The sequence below is a fragment of the Mustelus asterias genome, chromosome 22 (genome assembly GCF_964213995.1).
Source record: "Mustelus asterias chromosome 22, sMusAst1.hap1.1, whole genome shotgun sequence".
NCBI lineage: Eukaryota > Metazoa > Chordata > Chondrichthyes > Carcharhiniformes > Triakidae > Mustelus > Mustelus asterias.
In genome coordinates this window covers 30,962,334-30,985,831 of record NC_135822.1, presented here as the reverse complement: position 1 = coordinate 30,985,831, position 23,498 = coordinate 30,962,334, and the positions used below count along the sequence as shown (strand labels likewise).

Genomic DNA, 23,498 nt, shown 5'->3' with positions numbered 1-23,498 from the left:
TGATTCTTCCCGAAAGCCCATGTGAATCAAACAGTTGTATTGACATATTTATGATTTAATTCAGATAAATGGAAGTAGCTGGCATTGGCATTACTTGTTTTGGTTAAGTTATTCGAACACAGGTGTTTCCTGTTACTTTCCATCCCACATTTTTCTTTCTCTGTGGGAACATTGAGACCTTTCTGAATTTTTATTTGATATCCTTGTATACTTTAGATAGGTGTCACTTTCTCCCCACTAAGCATCATACAACCTTCGAAAGGAGGTCAGACGGAACTTTTGAGCACGTCACTTATTACAGAATTCTTAATTGTACGGTATTTTAGATAAGTGTGTAGCATTTGTCCTCTGAATCAAGTTTTAAAACGTTTATTTATTTGTGTCACAAGTAGCCTTATATTAACACTGCAATGAAGTTACTGTGAAAATCCCTGAGTCGCCGCACTCTGGCGCCTGTTCGGGTACACTGAGGGAGAATTTAGCATGACCGATGCACCTAACCAGCACATCTTTCGGACTGTGGGAGGAAACCAGAGCACCCGGAGAAAACCCACGCAGACACGGGGAGAATGTGCAGACTCCGCATGGACAGTGACCCAAGCCAGGAATTGAACCCAGGCCCCTGGTGCTGTGAGGCAGCAGCGCTAACCATTGTGCCACCAATTCAAATCCTGCTCTAGGACTTGAATACATAGTTTAGACTTGATATGATAATAATTTGCACATTCTCCCTGTGTCTGCATGGTTTTCGTTCGGGTGCTCCGGTTTCCTCCCACAGTCCAAAGATGTGCAGGTTAGGTGAATTGGCCATGCTAAATTCTCCCTCAGTTTACCCGAACAGGCGCCAGAGTGTGGCGCCGAGGAGATTTTCACAGTTACTTCATTGAAGTGTGAATGTAAGTCTACTTGTGACTAATAAATATACTTACTTAATTTGGGGAGGCAATGGCTTAATGGTATTATCACCAGACCATTAATCCAGACTCAGCTAATGTTCTGGGGAGCCGGGTTCGAATCCCGCCACAGCTGGTGGTGGAATTTGAATTCAAGAAAGAAAATCTGGAATTAAGAATCTACTGATGACCATGAAACCATTGTCGATTCTTGGAAAAACCCATCTGGTTCACCAATGTCCCTTAGGGAAGGAAATCTGCCGTCCTTACCTGGTCTGGCCCACATGTGACTCCAGAGCCACAGCAACGTGGTTGACTCTCAACTGCCCTCAGGCAACCAGGGATGGGCAATAAATGCTGTTCAGACAGTCCATGTCCCATGAATGAATTTTTTAAAATAGCGAGGGAGCGCAGCACTATTGGAGGATTGAATGTTGAATGGACATCCTATCTACTGTCATGGAAGTAAATGCTACAACGCTCAGAAGAACAGGAAATTCTCCAAAATGAAAAAGACAGCCAACATTCATAGTCTAGCCTTGCATCTAGAGCATGATGACCAAAACTATGTGACTTTAGAACAACAGCCCCATAAAGGATCCTTTTTTTAGACAAAAATTGAGAGAAAAATGAGGACTGGACTCAAACAAAACTATCAATTTTCAATTAGCCACAGCATAAAAAGGATCAGGGTGACCAACTCTTGGTGAAAAATGTACAGGGCATTTTGACATGGGGTGAAAGCCCCAGGAGATTCCAGAGGTGAAATTTTCTCGAGCATCGGCAAAAGCGGGTGGGAAAAGCAGTGTTGAAGGTGCCGGCACCAATGGTAACTTTCTCCATCGTATTGCTGGAGGCATAGTTAAAAAAAAGGCAATGGGTACGTCCCATGACGTCACGCCAGAGGGGAGGGTGCTGATCGAGCCCCCCATCAACTTCATTTTCTGAAGATCGGGGCGCCACTTTTAAAGGTTGCCCCAGTGCTCGAAAGTTCATATGGAACCCCTTTCCCCCCACCATGCAACGCCCGTCTCTCCCACCCAGACACAACACCCCTCCCCCACCCAGATGCAACACTCACCACTCCTCCCGCACTGCCTGGACACTACACTCTGGCACCGTTCCCCCGACACTAGATTGATGCAAAGGCCAAAGAGAATGCTAATGGAACAAGGGCGGCACGGTAGCACAGTGGTTAGCCCTGCTGCTTCACAGCTCCAGGGTCCCGGGTTCGATTCCCGGCTCGGGTCACTGTCTGTGTGGAGTTTGCACATTCTCCTCGTGTTTGCGTGGGTTTCCTCCGGGTGCTCCGGTTTCCTCCCACAGTCCAAAGATGTGCGGGTTAGGTTGATTGGCCAGGTTAAAAATTGCCCCTTAGAGTCCTGAGATGCGTAGGTTAGAGGGATTAGCGGGTAAATTTGTGGGGGTAGGGCCTGGGTGGGATTGTGGTCGGTGCAGACTCGATGGGCCGAATGGCCTCCTTCTGCACTGTCGGGTTTCTATGATTTCTATGAAGTGAAGGAACAATGTGTCTCGAGGAGGTGTGAATGGCAGAATGATACTGTCACCCACAGCGAAGTCCTACAAAAATGGACAGTAACACCAAAATATGCAGAGAAAAGGTCACAGCTGTCTTCACTCTGACCTTTTTCTAAACTAATCTAACACTTTTAAAAGGTGTTATTTAAGTTAACCATTGGGCCACTTTGAACACAATATGGCAGTTTTTTAAAATGCCATTGCTACCTTCCTGCTGGGTAGCTCAGTGACAGACTTCATCCACAGGTTTTATACAAAACACAAAAATAGTGTAACCTTGACCCGTATCTGCAGGGGGAGTATCCTCGTCCAGTGCGATAAAGTGTGCTCCAGTATTTTTAAAGCATATTTTAATATTCTGGAAAGGTAATGATTGACTTTGTAGCGTCCGAGTTGATATAAAATGGACGCTGATCGTTTTATTTCATCCATACCAAAGGAGCATAATGGAAGCCCTGCTCGTTCTCTTGCTTGTGGCCGGTGGTAAGTTGACTGATGTTTGAATTGTGATTGGGCCCCATTGAATATGGATATTATAACATTGTGGGAATTGCAGAAATTCCCCTCAGTCTCGATCCTAGTCAGGACCTACTGCTCCAAGCTGACCATAATTTAGCATTCTTGCTCCAAGGGCGTAATGATTGTGGGATTGGGACATTTCACACTGGAGGGGGACCGGGGGGGCTCTTTTAAAGTTGTGTTTCTTTCCTGTACCTCAGGCTAAGAGGCATCTTTGCAGCAAAGCAGAGGAAGCTTCATTCTGCATCTAATTGCTGTGCATCTGATCTGGGAAAATATCTGGGCGCTCTGAAATGAGAAAGGGTGAATTATCGTTGCATTTTGATGAATATAAGTTGATAGAGACAAGTTTCAGAAACACTTCAAGTGTAAAACCCAGGGTAGTTTCTTCTTATTTTAAACCAAGGGGTAAATTTTCTGGTCCAGTCTGCCATGGGGATTGTCACGGGCTGCACTGACATTTGACAAATCGCTTAAAAGCCCGTTGACCTCAGATGGGATTTTCCAGCCTCTAACCAGGCGTGACTGGAAAATCCTGTCCTATGTATCTTTTGTGGTATCACAACACTAGGAACCCAGGTTCGATTCCAGCCTTGGGTCCCTGTCCGTGCAGTGTCTGCACATTCTCCCTGTGTCTGCGTGGATTTCCTCCGGGTGCTCCGGTCTCCCCCCACAGTCCAAAGATGTGCGGGTTAGGTGGATTGGTCATGCTAAATTGCCCCTTTCCTTTCAAAGATGTGCAGGTCAGGTGCGTTGGCCATGGTAAATGGGTGGGGTAATGGGGGTAGGGCTGAGGGAAGGGCCTGTGTGGGATGCTCTTTCAGAGAATCGGTGCAGACTTGATGGGCCAAATGGCCTCTTACTATCCTGTAGGGGTCCTATTGCTCTAATTCAACTGAAAATGTAGAAAATTAGCCAATGCTGATCATGGCATGGATGCCATTGGATATCTGATGTCAACATTTGCTATTTTGTGTAACTAGTACCCCCATAGTGGGAGCAGACATGCAAAAGAACAGTAATGTTGGAATCCTGTTGGAACATGAGGTCCCGAAATGACAGATTACCCCACCAAAATCTTTCCACCTGACCTGCACGACTGCCCAGCCTCAGGGCCACAGGGCCGAATGGCCTCCTTGTGCACTGTAGGAATCGTACGATTCTATAAAAAGAGAGTGGAGTGTGAAGTCAGAAAGACAAACTGAAGGGTTCAATGAGTTCAGAAAGGGGGAGTATGATTTGATTTCACACTTGAATTAGTTTTTGCACGGAAGACATTTTCTTGATAAGCCACCAAACGCTGAAGAGATCTTGAGGTAAAAACAAACAAGAAAGGTTACTTGCCCCATTTTAGCTTATTTGTTCAGGAACCGAAACCTGCCACAATGCACAACTTCCACCTGGAACAAGGTAAAGGCTATGCCTCCACTACCCTCCGGAATGGTCTATCCCGAGTGATGAATACACTTTGTGTAAAACAATGATACCCAATATCACTCCTGAATTTCCCTATTGACCAAATTGAAGCTGTGCCCCTTATCCCATTGCCCCGCTCGACCGTTGAAGTAATGCTCCAATTTTACCTTCTCTAAACTGTCTAATCGATCTTTGCAGCAAAGGCAGCATGGTAGCACAGTGGTTAGCACTGCTGCTTCACAGCTCCAGGGACCTGGGTTCGATTCCCGGCTTGGGTCACTGTCTGTGTGGAGTTTGCACATTCTCCCCGTGTCTGCGTGGGTTTCCTCCGGGTGCTCCGGTTTCCTCCCACAGTCCAAAGATGTGCGGGTTAGGTTGTTTGGTCATACAAAAAATTGCGCTTAGTGTCCTGAGATGTGTAGGTTAGAGGGATTAGTGGGTAAATATATAGGGATATGGGGGTAGGGCCTGGGTGGGATTGTGATCGGTACAGACTCGATGGGCCGAATGGCCTCTCCCTGTACTGTAGGGTTTCTATGATTCTATGATCTTAAACACTTCTTTACGATCTAATCACCAAACTGCAAGATAAAAATGCCCCATTTTACTGATATCGATGTGAACGGAACATTTGTCTTTTCAGCCAATGCCTGTGGAAATCCCACCTACGCACCTCTTGCTACAAGAGTGGTCAATGGAATTGACGCTAGACCCTATAGCTGGCCCTGGCAGGTGAGTTACTTTGATTTGATTTGATTTATTACTGTCACGTGTGTTGGGATACAATGAAACGTATTGTTCCTTGCGCACCATACAGAAAACGCATACCGTTCATAGAGAAGGAAATAAGAGGGTGCAGAATGTGGTGTTACAGTCATAGCTAGGAAGATCAATTTAACATAAGGTAGGTCCATTCAAAAGTCTAATGGCAGCAGGGAAGAAGCTGTTCTTGAGTCAGTTGGTACGTGACCTCAGACTTTTCTATGTTTTTCCCAACAGAAGAAGGTAGAAGAGGTATATCTGGAGTGCTTGGGGTCCTTGACAATGCTAACTGCTTTTCCGAGGCAGCGGGAAGTGTAGATAGAGTCAATGGATGGGAGGCTGGTTTGTGTGATGGATTGGGCTTCGTTCACGGCCCTTTGTAGTTTCTTGCGGTCTTGGGCAGAGCAGGAGCCATACCAAGCTGTGATACATCTGGAACGGATGCTTTCTATGGTGCACCTGTAAATGTTGGTGAGAGTCATAGTGGGCATGCCAAATTTCCTTAGCCTCCTGAGACAGCAAAGGCATTGGTGGGCTTTGTTAACTATAGCATCGGCCTGGATGGCCCAGGACATATTGTTTGTGATCTGGACAGCTAGAAACTTGAGGTCCTTGACCATTTCCACTTCATCATCATTGATGGAATGCCATCGCTGTCAGAAAAGCAAAACCCTTAGCTTTCTCATGCCTTGCTGGTAAATATGTTTGTGCACTGTGGCATTGTCCCATGAGATATTGAGTTCAATCCAAGGGTAGGTTGATCTCAGCAGTGGCAGCAACAGAGGTTCCACAGTTGCCCAGACCACACATAAGTCAGGAAGGGAATAAGAATCAGCTTGGGTTGCCACTGTTGATTATCATCTATTGACCATTTGTGGCAAGTTTGTCTGCTTTAGGTGATCAAAGGTTCAAAGGATAGAAATAAAGACTTTAAAGCATTTATAAAAGATATTTCACAACCACAGGAGGTCCAAAAGGCATCTTACAGTCCATAAGGTTTTGGAATTCAAGATGGATCCTGGTGTTGGAGCTTTTTTCAGAGATTAAGTATTGAGCTGGCTTTCACTTAATTACAGCTAACACAGACTCGCAGAGACAGTATTCTGGTTAAAGGCATTTCTTTATTTCCCAAGCTTGGTTCACCATACGAGGGAGAGCGACTTTGGTGGCATTCCTAATCACTCTGAAATTATATCACTCTTAGTATTACAATTATACAATTTTCAAAAACCATTTGCCCACCCTTCACCCAGACCAGCCGGGTATGAGCCAATCATTATTAGTATAGTTTATTTACCTTGGCCAATTACATTTACCCTCTGGCAGCATGGGACTACGTGAGTTCTGGACTTTTGAAGTCTTTCTCACGGTCACCTGACCTTCTTCCAGACATCCTTATCTGGTATAATGTATCCCCTATTCATTGAAACCATCTGAGACCTTTGGAGTCCATACTGATAAGAGTTTCTATTCCCTTCACTCAGTCGCTGCATTGTTCCGAGGAATGTGGTTCTTTTTACTTGACTACATCCCATCATGCCTTAGAGCATGTACCATTGACCAAGGTGTATGTTTTTTATACAGAATATTAAAAAGTCCATGTCTAAATTCTCTAACAGTGGTTATATGTGTCTCTATGTAAGCAGAAACTTTGTAAACTATATTCCAGGCACTTTGTGACTTTCTCTACACTCTGTTCACTCTGATCTGTTGTTATATTTTAGTCCCGAGTTATTCTAAACCCCCCCCCTTACACCTGGGTTAGTATCTGTGTGCTCCCTTCATTCACAAGCTTGCTTTGGCGGCTGCTCCTAATCCAGGTTCATCACTCCTACTCTCCTTATGTGGCTGGTTTTCAAATTTTGTACGATCCCCCCCACCCCCCTTCCCCTCCGTGAAGCCTTGGGAAGATTTACAGATGCTATACTAATATAAGTTGGGGTTGTTGATCATGCCCTCTGCAATCAAACAGGATCTCAAGGCTCGCGACCTAAACTCCCTGCGGAGATCAATCCTTTGGGTGAAGTACCAAAGAGCTGCTTAAGCCCATGGACTCAGAAAGAAACAAGCTGATCAGGAGAGGGGAGGGTGAGGAAGAAGGGAAATTAAAGAAATATTCTCTCTAGATTGCAAAAAACCTTTGGGAAATTCAGTCAGCTGAGCATTAGACCCTGGCTCAGAAAAGTTTAAAATTTATTCATTAATTCATGTCACAAGTAGGCTTTCATTGACACTGCAATGAAGCACTGTGAAAATCCCCTAGTCGCCACACTTCAGCGTCTGTTCGGGTACACTGAGGGAGAATTTAGCATGGCCAATGCACCTAACCAGCACGTCTTTCAGACTGTGGGAGGAAACCGGAGCACCCGGAGGAAACCCATGCAGAAATGGGGAGAATGTGCAAACTGCACACAGACAGTGACACAAGCCGGGAATTGAACCCTGGTCCCTGGTGCTGCGAGACTGCAGTGCTAACCATTGTGTCACCGTGCCACTCGAACTTTGAATACGTTGAATCCTGATTCGACCTTTAATCCTTGCATGTACCATATTAGAATGTGTCAGGGACCGAATAGAAGTTGCGCCATTGTTTGAGGGTGAAACCTTGGATGAACCTGGCTGTTTGACAGTGGTAGATGTGTCGGTATTTATCATTGATTCTTCTGATTTATTGGCAGGTCTCCTTGCAATTGGATTATGGGTCATATTATGCCCACACCTGCGGAGGAAGCCTGATTAACAGTCAGTGGGTTTTGACAGCGGGACACTGCATCACGTGAGTACCTTGCCCGAGAGATAAACCTTTACAAGTACTGTTCCCAATGTGGGCTAACCGCATTTGTGCAACAATCTTCTGTCCACTATTCTACAGGGGATATTCACCCAGGAGACTGCTTCCCTTAAAAGTGCAGACAACACGTTATCATTTTAAAGTTTAAGTTTATTTATTAGTGTCACAAGTAAGCTTGCTTGAACACTGCAATGAAGTTTCTGTGAAAGTCCCCTGGTAGCCACACTCCAGCACCTGTTCAGGTACTGAAGGAAAATTTAGCATGGCCAATGCACCTAACCCGTCATGGGAATTGGAGCGGGCAAGGGGCAGACAATGGGAAGGTCCGTTGACCTCGGGTGGGATTTTACGGTTTCCATAAGACCATAAGACATAGGAGCAGAATTAGGTCACTCGGCCCATCGAATCTGCTCCCCCATTCAATCATGGCTAATTTTTTTCTCATCCCCATTCTCCTGCCTTTTCCACATAACCCCTGATCCCCTTATCAATCATGAACCTATCTATCTCTGTCTAAAAGATACTCAATGACCTGGTCTCCACAGCCTTCTGCGGCAGTGAATTCCATTGATTCACCACTCTCTGGCTGAAGAAATTCTTCCTCATCTCTGTTTTAAAGGATCGTCCCTTTAGCCTGAGGTTAAGCCCTCGGGTTCTAGTTTTTCCTAATAGTGGAAACATCCTCTCCACGTCCACTCCATCCAAGCCTCGCAGTATCCTGTAAGTTTCAATAAGATCCCCCCTCATCCTTCTAAACTCCAACGAGTACAGACCCAGAGTTTCGGGACCAAAGCCGTATAATCCCACCCAATATATCATATATTATATAAATGCTCTAACTGTTTGGCATCTATGCTCAACACCAAGACTCTAGGATTACGAGGGTATTTTTCATGTTGCGGGTTTATCGGGAATTTGGCCACGAGACTCCCACCACCGCCATATGTCTGATGCTCTAATTAAAGAGGTCTTAAAGGTGAAAATGTATCTCTATATTGTGAAACTCTCTCCACTCTTTTAATATTGCATCTTATCCTCAAAGTTCGTCCTGGTCTTACTATGTGGTGCTGGGGGAGTATGACAGGCGTGTGCAAGAAGGTTCGGAAGAGACCATCGCTGCTGCCAAAATCTTCGTTCACCCTCAGTGGAACCCCAGTTGCCTGTCCTGTGGGTAAGAAGCTCTGCTTGCTTTTCCAGTCTGTCTGGGCTCAAGTGTCGAACTGACTTGCAGTTTTAAATGATGGGGTGAATCGGTGAATCAGCAACTTAGATTTATACAGCATCTTTAACATAATAGAATCGTAGAATCCCTGCAGTGCAGAAGGAGGCCATTCGCTCCATCGAGTCTGCACCAACCACAATCCCACCCAGGCCATTTTCCCGTAACCCCACATATTTACCCTGCTAATCTCCCTTATACTAAGTGGCAATTTAGCATGGCCAATCAACCTAACCCGCACATCTTTGGACTGTGGGAGCACCCAGAGGAAACCCACGTACACATGAGGAGAATGTGTAAACTCCACACAGACAGTGACCGGAGGCTGGAATTGAACCCGGGTCCCTGGCGCTGTGAGGCAGCAGTGCTAACCACTGTACCACCCACACTGAATTCTGACAAGGCATTTTGCAGGACTCTTATGAAACAAAGCATGACCTGAGCCACATGAGGAGATATTAGGTCAGATGATGGACAGTGACTCGCTCACTAGGGAGTGCCTGTTGAGGAAAATTACAAGTAAACATAACTGTGTCATGGCCCAGGCCGAGGAGGTGGGTGAGAGGGGGATGGGGTGATCATGGTGAGGGAATAGCCAGAGAAGGCGAGCAGGGGATTTGGAGGCAAGGCCAGGGAGCTGGCTTTCAGCAAATCCACCTTTCCGATACCGGTTCCCTTGAGCGGGCACTCAGTGCCTGAGGAGGAAGCTCCCCCCTCTCAGGGGGAGATCGCAGGCAAATTTGCCAATGTTTGCTGGACCTCCTTCAGGGGGCACGAAAGAGCCTTGCAAGTCTCATTAAATCCCTGAACTCAGGGACAATTCCTCTCCAGTGCCTCAGTAATGATCCTAATTGACATCCCGCCACTCGGAGGCAAGATTCCCACATCGTGCCCTTCCCATCCCCAACTTAATTGCAAATAGTTTTCCCCATGCCACGAACTGGGGCATAGTGGTATTGTCACTGGACTAGTCAATACAGAGACCCAGGGCAAGATTTGGGGGCCTGGGTTCAAATCCCACCATGGCAGATGGTGAAATTTGAATTCAGTAGTCTAACGGTGACCATGAAACCGTTGTCGATTGTCGTAAAGCCCATCTGGTTCACTAATGTCCTTTAGGGAAAGAAATCTGTCCTCCTTGCCCTGTCTGGCCTATATGTGACTCCAAACCCACATCAATGTGGTTGACTCTGAAATGCTCTCTGAAATGGAGGGTGGTTAGGGAATGGACAATAAATGAACAAAGAACAGTACAGCACAGGAACAGGCCCTTCAGCCCACCAAGCCTGCGCTGATCAGGTTGCTCTATCTAGACCAACCACCTGTATCCCTCTATTCCCTGCCTGTTCATGTGTCTATCCAGACACTTGGCAGTGCATTCCAGGCCCCCACCATCCACTGTGTAAAAAACTTCCCCCGCACATCTCTACTGAACCTTTCCCCACTTACCTTGAACTTGTGCCCTCTTGTAATTGTCAATTCTGCCCTGGGAAAAAAGCTTCCAACTGTTCACTTTATCTATGCCCCTCATAATTTTATAAACTTCTATGAGGTCGCCCCCTCGGCCTCTGTCTTTCCAGGAAGAACGATCCCAGTTTATTCAACCTCTCCTCATAGCTAATACCCTCCATACCAGGCAACATCCTGGTAAAACTTTTCTGTACCCCCTCCAAAGGCTCCTTCTGGTAATGTGGCGACCAGAATTGGACACAGTATTCCAAATGTGGCCTAACCGATGTTTTATATCACTGTAACATAAATGCCGTCCCAGCCAGCGATGCTAACATCCTGTGAATGAATAAAACAAAATGAAAACAATGCAATACTCCTGCCCAATTCTCCCAGTGCCCCCCCCCCCCCCCCGCACCATCACCCTCTCACCCTGCCACCATCGTGCCCACTATCAAAGAAAAAACAAAGACCAAAGAAAAGTATAGCACAGGAACAGGCCCTTCGGCCCTCCAAGCCTGCGCCGATCATGATGCCTGACTGAACTAAAACCGTGTGCACTTACAGAGTCCATATCCTTCCATTCCCATCCTATTCATGTATTCATCTAGTAGCCCCTTAAATGTCGCTATTGTATCTGCTCCCACCACCTCCCCGGGCAACACATTCCAGACATTAATAGACCCCATGGTTTCCCCCGTTTTACAAAGTTCGAGTAACTTGTTTCGACTTGAAGCTCTCCCTCTTTACTTTAAACTGGAGTTATTCTACACATGTGTCGCAGGCTCACAGCAATGGCAGTTTTGATTAATTCTGTGAGAGAATAAAAATAGCTGACTGGGATGAGATTGAAGATTAAGGGGATTGGGAACGGACAGCAATGATTAAATACTTTGTGCGGCTGTGATCCAGTCTTTCTGCATATCTATCGCTTTGTGTGTGTGTATAATGTCTGTTTGACTGCATACAGGCTGATAGCCAAACTTTCTAATTCGATCACTTTTCACAGTAGAAACACTGAACTAATTTCAAGGGGAAAAGAAATCAGTCCCTCTTCCAAATCAGGAGAAAGGCTTCAGCTGTGTATTTAGCCATGATTACAATGTTCAGCTTCATTGGTCACTGCAAATCCAAAAAACAACAACAACTTGCATTTCTTTAGCAATTTTAACAAAGCAAAATGTTCAAAGGACTTATAGCAGAATAAATAACAAGTCCTCAATTATTTCAACAATTGATTAAAGTCTTTTTCCCTTATAGTTGTTTGGCCACACGGAGTTTGAGTATTGCTCAGAAAAAAAGAGACATCCTGTCAAAGCTTTTCATTTTGTACTCATCAGGTCAGATTTGGTATTCTTGCGAATCTGCCTTGATGAGTGCGAGATGCAAAGCTTTGACAGAATGTCTCTTTTTTTCAGCAATACTCAAGTCTTTTTCCTTCTTAAGCTTTCCAGCTCTTTCTCCAACAACCCCCTCAGCTGTAGCCTGCCTTTTTCAGCACTTTTGTTGTTCTTTTCTGGGACGGGGGCATTGCTGGGTCAACCTGCTTTGATTGCTTATCCCTTCCTGTCCTTGAGAAGGTAGTGGTGAGTCGCCTTCTTGGAGCTCATCTGGCGTTGATACAGAGCTGTTAGGAAGAGAGTTCCAGGTCCCAGCAACAGTGAAGGGCTGGTGATATATTGTTGCTGAGATTGCAGAAGGACCTCAGCCCCTTCCACCCATTTGGGCACCTTCTCCATGCCTTGTAAATCTGTAGATCTCTGATCATTGGCAAGCTTGGAATAGTAACAGGATGGTAAAGTTACTGGATTAGCATTCTGGATACATGTACCCAAGATGTGAGTTCCAATCCCACTCCATCAGCTGAGGGAATATAAATTTAATTAATAAATCTGGAATGAAATGTTGGTCTTATTAATAATGATCATGAAGTTCATTGGTTTAGTAATGCTCTTCAGTGGAGGATTTGTTGATCCTTATTTGGTCTGGTCTTGAACCCAGATCCACGGCTCTTAGCTGGTCTTTGAAATGGGCTAACAAACTCTACATCAAAAGCACTACTTACGCCACATGGACTGTGGTTGTTCCAGAAGGTACTCACCACCATCTTTTCAAGGACGATTAATGCGGCCCTTGCCAGTGACAACCATCAAGAATATCTTTATTAAGAGGTAGCAAAAGCCATATTCGCTGCCATCAACTGTTCTTTAAATTGAGTAAGAAGTCTCACAACACCAGGTTAAAGTCCAACAGGTTTATTTGGTAGCAAATACCATAAGCTTTCGGAGCAATGCTCCTTCGTCAGATGGAGTGGAAATGTGCTCTCAAACAGTGCAAACAGACAAAATCAAGTTACAGAATACTGATTAGAATGCGAATCCTACAGCCAGCCAGGTCTTAAAGGTACAGACAATGTGGGTGGAGGGAATATTAAACACAGGTTAAAGAGATGTGTATTGTCTCCAGACAGAACAGCTAGTGAGATTCTGCAAGCCCAGGAGGCAAGCTGTGGGGGTTACTGATAATGTGACATAAATCCAACATCCCGGTTTAGGCCGTCCTCATGTGTGCGGAACTTGGCTATCAGTTTCTGCTCAGCGACTCTGCGCTGTCGTGTGTCGTTAAGGCCACCTTGGAGAACGCTTACCTGAAGATCCAAGGCTGAATGCCCGTGACTGCTGAAGTGCTCCCCCACCTTTAAATTGAGGGCAGCCCATATGGAACAAGTCTGATATAGCAACTGACTGAAACTTTTTCAATTTAGGAATGACATTGCTTTGATCAAACTTTCCAAACCCGCAACCTTGAATGACAAGGTCAAAACTGCCTGTATTCCTCCAGCTGGTGACATCTTTGCAAATAACTATTCCTGCTATGTGAGCGGATGGGGCACGTTGTATAGTAAGTAGCCTACCTTTCTTTTCCAAACTTGGCGGTGATATTCAAACAGGAAGAAAGTAAACATCAAATTAAATTGATGATGATGTCACATTTACTTGAGAGTTACTTTGTTCCATGAGTTTTTTTGTTGCCTTTATAGAATCATTGAATCCCTGCAGTGCAGAAGGAAGCCATTCAACCCATCGAAACTCCAATAGAGCATCTTACCCAGGCCCTATCCCTGGGGTAATGTATTTACCCAACTAATCCCCCTAACCTACACATCCTGGGACATAAGGCAATTTAGCATGACCAATCCACCTCACCCGCACATCCTTGAACTGTGGGAGGAAACTGGAGCACCCGGGGGGAAACCCACGCAGACACGGAGAGAACGTGCAAACTCCACAGTCACCCAAGGCCAAAATTGAACCCAAGTCCCTGGCGCTGCGAGGCAGCAGTGCTAACCACTGTGCTACCGTGCCGCCCCACTATCTATTAATGTATTCTCATTGATTAACCCAATGCCCTGAAATTAACTGTTTCAGGGAAGGGACCGTCCACTTAAACATTGGGAAGAACCTTTCTACAGTGGGTTTTGCTCCCACTGAGATGAAACAACCCACTCCCCAGCGAGTGCTCCCTTTACAGATTAGAACAAAGAACAGTACAGCACAGGAACAGGCCCTTCGGCCCTCCAAGCCTGTACCGATCATGATGCCTGCCAAAACTAAAACCGTACGCACTTACAGAGTCCGTATCCTTCCATTCCCATCCTATTCATGTATTCGTCTAGCTGCCCCTTAAGTGCCGCTATCGTACCTGCTCCCACCACCTCCCCAGGCAGCGTGTTCCAGATATTTACCTTCCTCTGTGGTAAAATGTTAATTTAAGAACTGCCAAGCCGCAACAAGGGGTTGGTGAGCTCAGTGAGCTGGATGGTCAGAATGTGATGCAGGATAATGCCCAAAGTGAAGGCTCAATTCCTGCACTGACTGAGGTACTTTTTGGTGCCTGCCTCTTTGCCTTGTCCCATAATGATATCATGACAACCCTTAGACAACGAGGACACTACATTGAGAGAAAATGCGATCAGTGAAAGGAAATGTCAATGGCAGTCAAGGCTAAGGTTCCTTTGATACACTAGTTGAGAGTCCAGTATCAAGGTTAGTAGCTTTGCCTCCAACAGTCATAGAATCCCTACCGTGCAGAAGGGGGTCATTTGGCCCATCGAGTCTGCACTGACAACAATCCCACCTAGGCCCTATCCCATAACCCCACATATTTACCCTGCCAGTTACCTGACACCAAGGGGCAATTTAGCATGACCAATCAGCCTAACCTGCACATTTTTGGACTGTGGGAGGAAACCGGAGCACCCGGAGGAAACCCACGCAGACACGGGGAGAACGTGCAGACTCCACACAGACAGTGACCCAAAGCCGGAATTGAACCCGGGTCCCTGACGTTGTGAGGCAGCAGTGCTAACCACTATGCCACCGTACCGCCCTATAGCATTCTAGAAACTTTCATTTTGAAATATATCATATGTCGACTCTAATGCATCATTATTTTTCGATGGTATTGATAATAAAGGGATCTTGTTCTGTATACAGGGTGATTTTGTGAAGTTGCAGGAGATTATGTTTTATAAAAAAGATGCTCCTTTATCTTCACTTTAGGATATTCTTAACTAACTGTAATATTTATAAGCCACACAATGATTGTGTGGATGTCACTTCCCAATGAGATTTCTAGACCAACAAGGCACCACTTTGACTCTCTCTGTCTGTGCCATGTTGATTTTGGGTCGCGGTAAAGATGCAATAATTACCTTCAGTGCCTTTGGGTCAGGAAGGATTAAAATCATCCATGGTCCCCATTGCTCCATGACGCATGTCAGAAAACACACGTATGTGGATGAAGGTCAGGACTGAGTTCAGCTATTCTGGTGTCAATGTTTCCCTTGTCATAACCGTGAAAGGCTCCACAATGATCCGTAGCACGTGAAGAGCTAGGGAAGGTACTAAAGGCTGACAAAGTGCTTTTTTAAAAATTAATTTACAGGATTTGGGCATCGCTGCCCATGCCAGCATCTATTGCCCCATCCCTAGTTGTCCTTGAGTAGGTGGTGGTGAGCTGCCTTCTTGAACAGCTGTAGTACCTGAGGTGCAGTTATACAAATAGAAGTTTTATGTTATAAATAGATATATCACAATTATATAGTGCCTTGATGGGACAACACAGTTTTGGTTTCCTTACATAGGAAAGGATATACTTGCGATAGAGGGAGAGCAATAAAGACTTACTAGATTGATGTCTGGGAAATAGGTATTGCTGAGGAGAGATTGAGTAGATGAGAAAGATATCCCCGAGCATTTGGAAGAAAAAGAGATGATCTGATTGAAGCATTAAAAATTCTTCAAGGGTTTGGCAGGGTAGATGTTAGGGGGATGTTTCCCCTGGTATAGCAGTATGGAATTGAGCATTACAAGTGCCGAATAAGGCGTTGGCCGTTCTGATCTGAGAGGAACAGAATTTTCTTCACTCAGTAAATCTTTGTCATTCTCTACCCCTGGACATTTTTGTCATCCTCTACCCCAGAGAATCCCAGAGGGTGGCACGGTGGCACAGTGGTTAGCACTGCTGCCTCACAGCGTCAGGGACCCGGGTTCAATTCCCGGCTTGGGTCACTGTCTGTGTGGAGTTTGCACATTCTCCCTGTGTCTGCGTGGGGTTTCCTCCACGTGCTCCAATTTCCTCCTGCAGTCCAAAGATGTGCGGGTTAGGTGAATTGGCCATGCTAAAATTCTCCCTCAGTGTACCCGAACAGGCGTCGGAGTGTGGCGACTAGGGGATTTTCACAGTACTTTCATTGCAGTGTTAATGTAAGCCTACTTGTGACACTAATAAACTTTCAACTTTACATTAAATTGGGGACACTCAGTCACTGAGTATTTTCAAGACAGAGACTGATTTTTGCTATCCTCTACCCCAGAGAATCCCAGAGGGTGGCACGGTGGCACAGTGGTTAGCACTGCTGCCTCATAGCGCGAGGGATTTTTGGATATTGAGGAAATTAAGGGATATTGGGACAGTGCAGAAAGGTGGAATTGAGGCAGAAAATCAGCCATGATTTTGTTGAAACCAGCTTGTAAGATTGAATGACCTGTTTCTGCTTATATCTCTTATGTTCTTGATCATGTCAGAATAATGTTCTTACTTTTCTTCGTAACCTTCATGCTGTCACCCGATTCTTACTAAAGCCTATTAATATAATCATTGATGTGGTGTTATTACTACGCTCACACCAGACAGCAAACACTGTCTTATTGAAATATACTGGAATGTATATAATGTAAGTATGCAGAGCCATCAGGCGTGTGTCAGTGTATATATGTGTCTCAAGCTTTTCCCCATACCCAGTTTTAAGTATGACATCCCTCTGATTGCTGTGTTGTGAAAATCATTATTTATTGACGATTTGATTTCTCCTGATGAATGAATATTTCTATCTGCACTCCTGTAGCTGGTGGACCACTTGCCACTAAGCTGCAACAGGCGCTCCTGCCAATCGTTGACCATCAGATCTGCCAGCAAAGTGACTGGTGGGGTAACAATGTGAAGACCACCATGGTGTGCGCTGGAGGGTATGAGAAGTCTGGATGTAACGTACGTAATCTCTCTGCATAATTTGGTTTCAAATGCTTTGTGTGGAATTGTGGTTTGGGGGAAGCAGGGCTAACAGTTCTCCCATTCTTACTGGGTCCCAAACTGTGCAGGTTAGGTGGATTGACCATGCTAAACTGCCCCACCGTGTCCCAAGATGTGTAGGTTAGGCGGATTAGCAACGGTGAATGTGTGGGGTTACGGGGATAGGCTGGGTAAGATACTCTGTCAGAGAGTCAGTGCAGACTCGATGGGCCAAAAGGCCTCCTCTGCACTGTGAGGATTCTATGATTCTATTCTATGAGTCACAATCTGCTACTTTATTTCTTCAAGCATCGCAATTGGATCTGAACCCAGGTCCAGGAGCTGAAGGGTGAACCATAGCTCCTGATGGAGCTGTATATATATATATTTCTATGTATGTAATCATGTATGTATGTATGTATGTATGTATCTGTCTGTCTATCTATCTACCTATCATCTGTCTATCTGCTTACCTATCTGTCTGCCTGTCTTTCCATCCGTTCGTCTGTCCATCTATCTTGCATGTTATTATATATGAATACATATATATATATATATGTAATGTGTGCATGTGTGAACTGACAAGGAGCTGGGTTAAAGATATAGAAAATATTCCCCATCTTTGAAATTACAAATCATAGAAATCATAGAAACCCTACAGTACAGAAAGAGGCCATTCAGCCCATCGAATCTGCACCGACCACAATCCCACCCAGGCCCTACCCCCATATCATAGAGTCATAGAGTCATAGAGGTTTACAGCATGAAAACAGGCCCTTCGGCCCAACTTGTCCATGCCGCCCTTTTGTTTTAAACCCCTAAGCTAGTCCCAATTGCCCGCATTTGGCCCATATCTCTCTATACCCATCTTACCCATGTAACTGTCTAAATGCTTTTTAAAAGACAAAATTGTATCTGCCTCCACTACTACTTCTAGTAGCTAGTTCCAGACACTCACCACCCTCTGTGTGAAAAAATTGCCCCTCTGGACCCTTTTGTGTCTCTCCCCTCTCACTTTAAACCTATGCCCTCTAGTTTTAGACTCCCCTACCTTTGGGAAAAGATATTGACTATCTAGCTGATCTATGCCCCTCATTATTTTATTGACCTCCATAAGATCACCCCTCAGCCTCCTACCCTCCAGAGAAAAAAGTCCGAGTCTATCCAGCCTCTCCTTATAACTCAATCCATCAAGTCCTGGTAGCATCCTGGTAAATCTCTTCTGCACTCTTTCTGGTTTAATAATATCCTTTCTATAATAGGGTGACCAGAACTGTACACAGTATTCCAAGTGTGGCCTTACCAATGTCTTGTACAACTTCAACAAGATGTCCCAACTCCTGTATTCAATGTTCTGGCCAATGAAAACCAAGCATGCTGAATGCCTTCTTCACCATTCTGTTCACCTGTGACTCCACTTTCAAGGAGTTTTGAACCTAGATCTCTTTGTTCTGTAACCCTCCCCAACGCCCTACCATTAACTGAGTAAGTCCTGCCTTGATTCAATCTACCAAAATACATCACCTCGTATTTATATAAATTAAACTCCATCTGCCAATTGTCATCCCACTGGCCCAATTGATCAAGATCTAGTTGCAATCTGAGATAACTTTCTTCACTGTCCACTATGCCACCAATCTTGGTGTCATCTGCAAACTTACTAACCATGCCATCTATATTCTCATCTAAATCGTTAATATAAGTGACAAATAACAGTGGACCCAGCACTGATCCCGAAGGCACATCGCTGGTCACAGGTCTCCAGTTTGAAAAACAACCCTCTACAATCACCCTTTGGCTTCTGCCATCAAGCCAATTTTGTATCCATTTAGCTACCTCACCCTGGATCCTGTGAGATTTAACCTTATGCAACAACCTACTATGCGGACCTTGTCAAAGGCCTTGCTAAAGTCCATGTAGACAACATCAACTGCACTGCCCTCATCTACCTTCTTGGTTACCCCTTCAAAAAACTCAATCAAATTTATGAGACATGATTTTCCACTCACAAAGCCATGCTGGCTGTCCCTAATCAGTCCTTGCGTCTCTAAATGCCTGGAGATCCTGTCTCTCAAAATACCTTCCAACAACTTACCCACTACAGATGTGAGGCTCACTGGCCTGTAGTTCCCAGGCTTTTCCCTGCACTTCATCAGGTCCCGGGGATTTGTCTACCTTGATGCACTTTAAGACTTCCAGCACCTCCTTCTCTGTTATATGTACACTTCTCAAGACATCACTATTTATTTCCCCAAGTTCCCTAACATCCATGCTTTTCTCAACAGTAGATACTGATGAGCAATATTCATTTAGGATCTCACCCATCTCTTGTGGATCTGCACATAGATGACCTTGTTGATCCTTAAGAAGCCCTACTCTCTCCCTAATTACTCTTTTGCCCTTAATGTATTTGTAGAAGCTCTTTGGATTCTCCTTTGCCTTATCTGCCAAAACAATCTCATGTCCCCTTTTTGCCCTCCTGATTTCTCTCTTAACTCCACTCCTACACCTTTGAGTTTTCTGCCACAATGGAAGACTCTTGCTGAGTGGCAGGAGGAGCTTATGTCACTACGGCACTGGACAAGGTCTCACAGCACATTCTTCCCATATCTGCGTGGGCCTCCTCCGGGCGCTCCGGCCTCCCCCCACAGTCCAAAGACGCGCCGCCCAGGTGGACTGGCCACGCCAACCCGTCCCTTAGTATCAAAGGAACTAGCAGTGTAAATATGTGGGGTTACAGGGATAGAACCTGAGTGGGGTTGCCCCATCAGGAGTGCGGGGGATAAATATAAATATCCCTACATATTTATCCACTAATCCCTCTAACCTACGCATCTCAGGGCACTAAGGGCAATTTTTAGCATGGCCAATTCACCTAACCCGCACATCTTTGGACTGTGGGAGGAAACCGGAGCACCCGGAGGAAACCCACGCAGATACGAGGAGAATGTGCGAACTCCACACAGACAGTGACCCAAGCCGGGAATCGAACCCAGGTCCCTGGATCCGTGAAGCAGCAGTGCTAACCACTGTGCTACCGTGCCGCCCAATAAATATGGGCTAAGAGTTGAAATAGTCGACCTGCACTGGAGTTGTATGGTCTTATTAAGTCTTTGCTGATGCTACAGTTTAGGAAGGGTTTAATAATAATATCCACTGCTAATGTTGCTACTGGTTAACATACTTTATCCTTCTTTTAATTCAGGGGGACTCAGGTGGTCCTTTGAACTGCCAAGGTGCTGATGGATTGTGGTATGTTTATGGTGTAGTCAGCTTTGGGTCAGGTTGGGGCTGCAACACTCTGAAGAAACCCACAGTCTTCACCCGCGTATCTGCCTTCAATTCCTGGATAGATTCGGTGAGCAAAATATTAAACATGAGGGTACTGTTTAGCAAAAATGGCGTAATTCCGACATGTTGGGCTTTATGGAGGCTCCTTTAATTCAGTCGCTAATCACCACAGTCAGAATCTCGCCCAATGCTCATTCAGTACGAATGTTGTGTGGTCAATTGATTCTCTGCAAAGCTTGGGGGAGGAGTTGAGCTACTTTTGAACAAACGCACTTTCTGCGGCTTTTTTTTAGTTATGGGTTGGGTAGCCAGGTATTTCTAAGTGGGCTTGACAGCTAGTAAGAGTCCAGATGATTGTGTTTAGCGACATTTGAAGAACCAAGTGATTAAATTTGGGACATCCGAGATTTATAATTCAGAGAAGCATGCCTCCCACAGTGAAATATAAGTATGCAAAAAATCTTGAATAGGAAAAGGAAAGAAAAAGAACTGCCTAATATTCCCATTATTTTCTTGCTTTCCTTTTAAAACAGCTGGGTTCACTGTAAAAATGTACAGTATATACTTGTGCAAACATGAACCTCATGTAAAAATTGACCCCAAGATATTTGGCCTTAAAAAAACACAAGTTCTGACGAAGGGTCACCCAGACTCGAAACGTTGGCTCTATTCTCTCTCCACAGATGCTGTCAGACCTGCTGCGATTTTCCAGCATTTTCTGGTTCTGTTTCAGATTCCAGCATCCGCAGTATTTTGCCTTTACGCAATTTCTCATGTTTTGAAACCTCGTGTAAACGCTAACTTCAGTTTTTCAGGGATCAAGGACCAAGAATTTCAGAACCAAATCCTGGACATGTTAAAGATTCAATTTCATTATAAATGCATAAATACTAATAAAAATAAATGCGCTAAATAAGTGCTCAAAAAATTTCTACATTTACGTTCTGTTTCCAGTTATTTAAATTGTTAAAGTGATCAGATCATGAATGATTATTAATTATTATACCAGTAATTGCTACAGTTCATTCATTTAACGGCAGGCCCAGGAATCTTTAGAATTTCCATTTGCTAATTCTGGCGACAAATCCCACAAGCATTGTTCGTGTAAAAGTTGATCCTTGGCCTGAAAAATTAGTCTCACAATTTTGACTTTTTATCTATACATGTATATGGTAAATAGGTAAATATATGGTATATAGGGGAGGCGATGGCCTATTGGTATTATCACTGGACTATTAATCCAGCAACTCAGCTAATGCTCCAGGGACCCGGGTTCGAATCCCGCCATGGCAGATGGTGGAATTTGAATTCAATAAAAAATATCTGGAATTAAGAATCTACTAATGACCATGAAACCATTGTCGATTGTCGGAAAAAAACATCTGGTTCACTAATGTCCTTTAGGGAAGGAAATCTGCCGTCCTTACCCGGTCTGGCCTACACATGACTCCAGATCCACAGCAATATGGTTGACTCTCAACAAGGGCAACTAGGGATGGGCAATAAATGCTGGCCAGCCAGTGACACCCATGTCCCACGAATGAATAAAAAAAATTGGTTATATATCACTTATTTATTCAGCTATTCATCTTCTGTTAAACTAATTTATCTCATTGATTAAACCTAAAATGAGGTTTGATGGCCTCAAACTCTATCGCTTGTCAAAGATGGGAGAGAGAGTCTTGTGGAGGCCCTGGATAATATTGATAGCTAATGCACTGAGAAGAGTAATTATTATGTTCACTATCTTTGTTGCACTATCATAAATTTACCTAGAGATCAAGGTTAGTGAAGAAAACCATTGAGGGCAGGTCATCTAGACAAGTGATTGAGAATATGAAATTCAAAGTACGAAAGATTCAAAAAGATAACAGAACCACCAACATTTCCATCTTGTCCTACGAGGTTTTCAGTTCGGTTTTGGATTTCTCTCCCGTTTTCTATGTTTTTTCACTCACGTACTCCTGAAAGCACAGAGTCTTGCCAAGTTTAGGTTTATTTGATAGTGTCATAAGTAGGCTTACATTAACACTGCAATGCAGTTACTATGAAAATCCATAGTCGCCACACTTTGGCACCTGTTCGGATGCACTGAGGGCAAATTTAGCATGGCCTAACCAGCACGTTTTTCGGACTGTGGGAGGAAACTGGAGTTCCCGGAGGAAACCCACGCAGTCACGGGGAGAACGTGCGGACTCCGCACAGACAGTGACCCAAGCCAGGAATCGAACCCAGATCCCTGGTGCTGTGAGGCAGCAGTGCTAACCACTGTGCCGCCGTGCCAGTGGATTATTTCATTATGTAAAGGATCACAGCACCAGTTTTAAGCAACGGCAGAACATCCATTCTGTCGCATTCACAATCCCAGTATTGCCTCTGTGGAGATCTGCTGAGCAGAGGCCGAAAGTGTTCCCCACCGATGCCAGGAGGAATTCTTTTTAAATTCATTTGTGGGACATTGGCGTTGCTGGCTGGGCAGCTTTTATTGTTTATCCTTAGTTGTCCTTGTTCAGAAGGCGAATCAACCAGATTGCAGTGGCTCTGGAGTCACATGGAGGCCAAACAAGGTAAGGATGACAGATTTCCTTCACTAAAGGACATGAGTGAACCAGATGGGTTTTTCCGACAATGGACAATGGTTTCATGGTCATCAGTAGATTCTTAATTCCAGATTTGTTTTGCTGAATTCAAATTCAAAGATGTGCAGGTTAGGTTGATTGGCCATGCTAAATTGACCCTAGTGTCAGAGGGATTAGCAGGGTAAATACTTGGGGTTACGGGAATAGGACCTGGGTGGGATTGTGGTCGGTACAGACTCGATGGGCCAAATGGCCTCCTTCTGCACAGTAGGGATTCTATGATTCTAAATTCTACCATCTCCGTGGCAGGATTCGAATCCAGGTGCCCAGAACATTAGCTGAGTTTCTGGATTGATAGTTCAGCAATAATACCACTAGATCATCGCCTCCCCTTCGGAGAAAGGCTCCCATCACAGGTTACATGTGCCTCAGCTGCTTTATAATTTAAACTAAATCGAGATAAAAAC

General features: G+C 44.8%; 1 protein-coding gene across 1 annotated transcript; it reads left to right on the top strand.

Moving 5' to 3' along the window:
- The first annotated feature begins 2,878 nt into the window (after nt 1–2,878).
- LOC144510269 (proproteinase E-like) lies at nt 2,879–22,420 on the top strand. Its single transcript, XM_078239764.1, has 8 exons — nt 2,879–2,915; nt 5,011–5,099; nt 7,808–7,905; nt 8,963–9,091; nt 13,353–13,489; nt 16,998–17,140; nt 20,367–20,519; nt 22,229–22,420. Exons 1-8 carry the CDS (start codon nt 2,879–2,881, stop codon nt 22,418–22,420), a joined length of 978 nt encoding a protein of 325 aa, XP_078095890.1.
- The last annotated feature ends 1,078 nt before the right edge of the window (nt 22,421–23,498 follow it).

Bases quoted from the DNA above. Each gene is read 5' to 3' on its own strand.
- LOC144510269 (XM_078239764.1), top strand. From the start codon at position 2,879: ATGGAAGCCCTGCTCGTTCTCTTGCTTGTGGCCGGTG. The intron at 13,490-16,997 runs GTAAGTAGCCTA...GCACTCCTGTAG, and splicing joins CGGATGGGGCACGTTGTATA to CTGGTGGACCACTTGCCACT. The intron at 17,141-20,366 runs GTACGTAATCTC...CTTTTAATTCAG, and splicing joins ATGAGAAGTCTGGATGTAAC to GGGGACTCAGGTGGTCCTTT.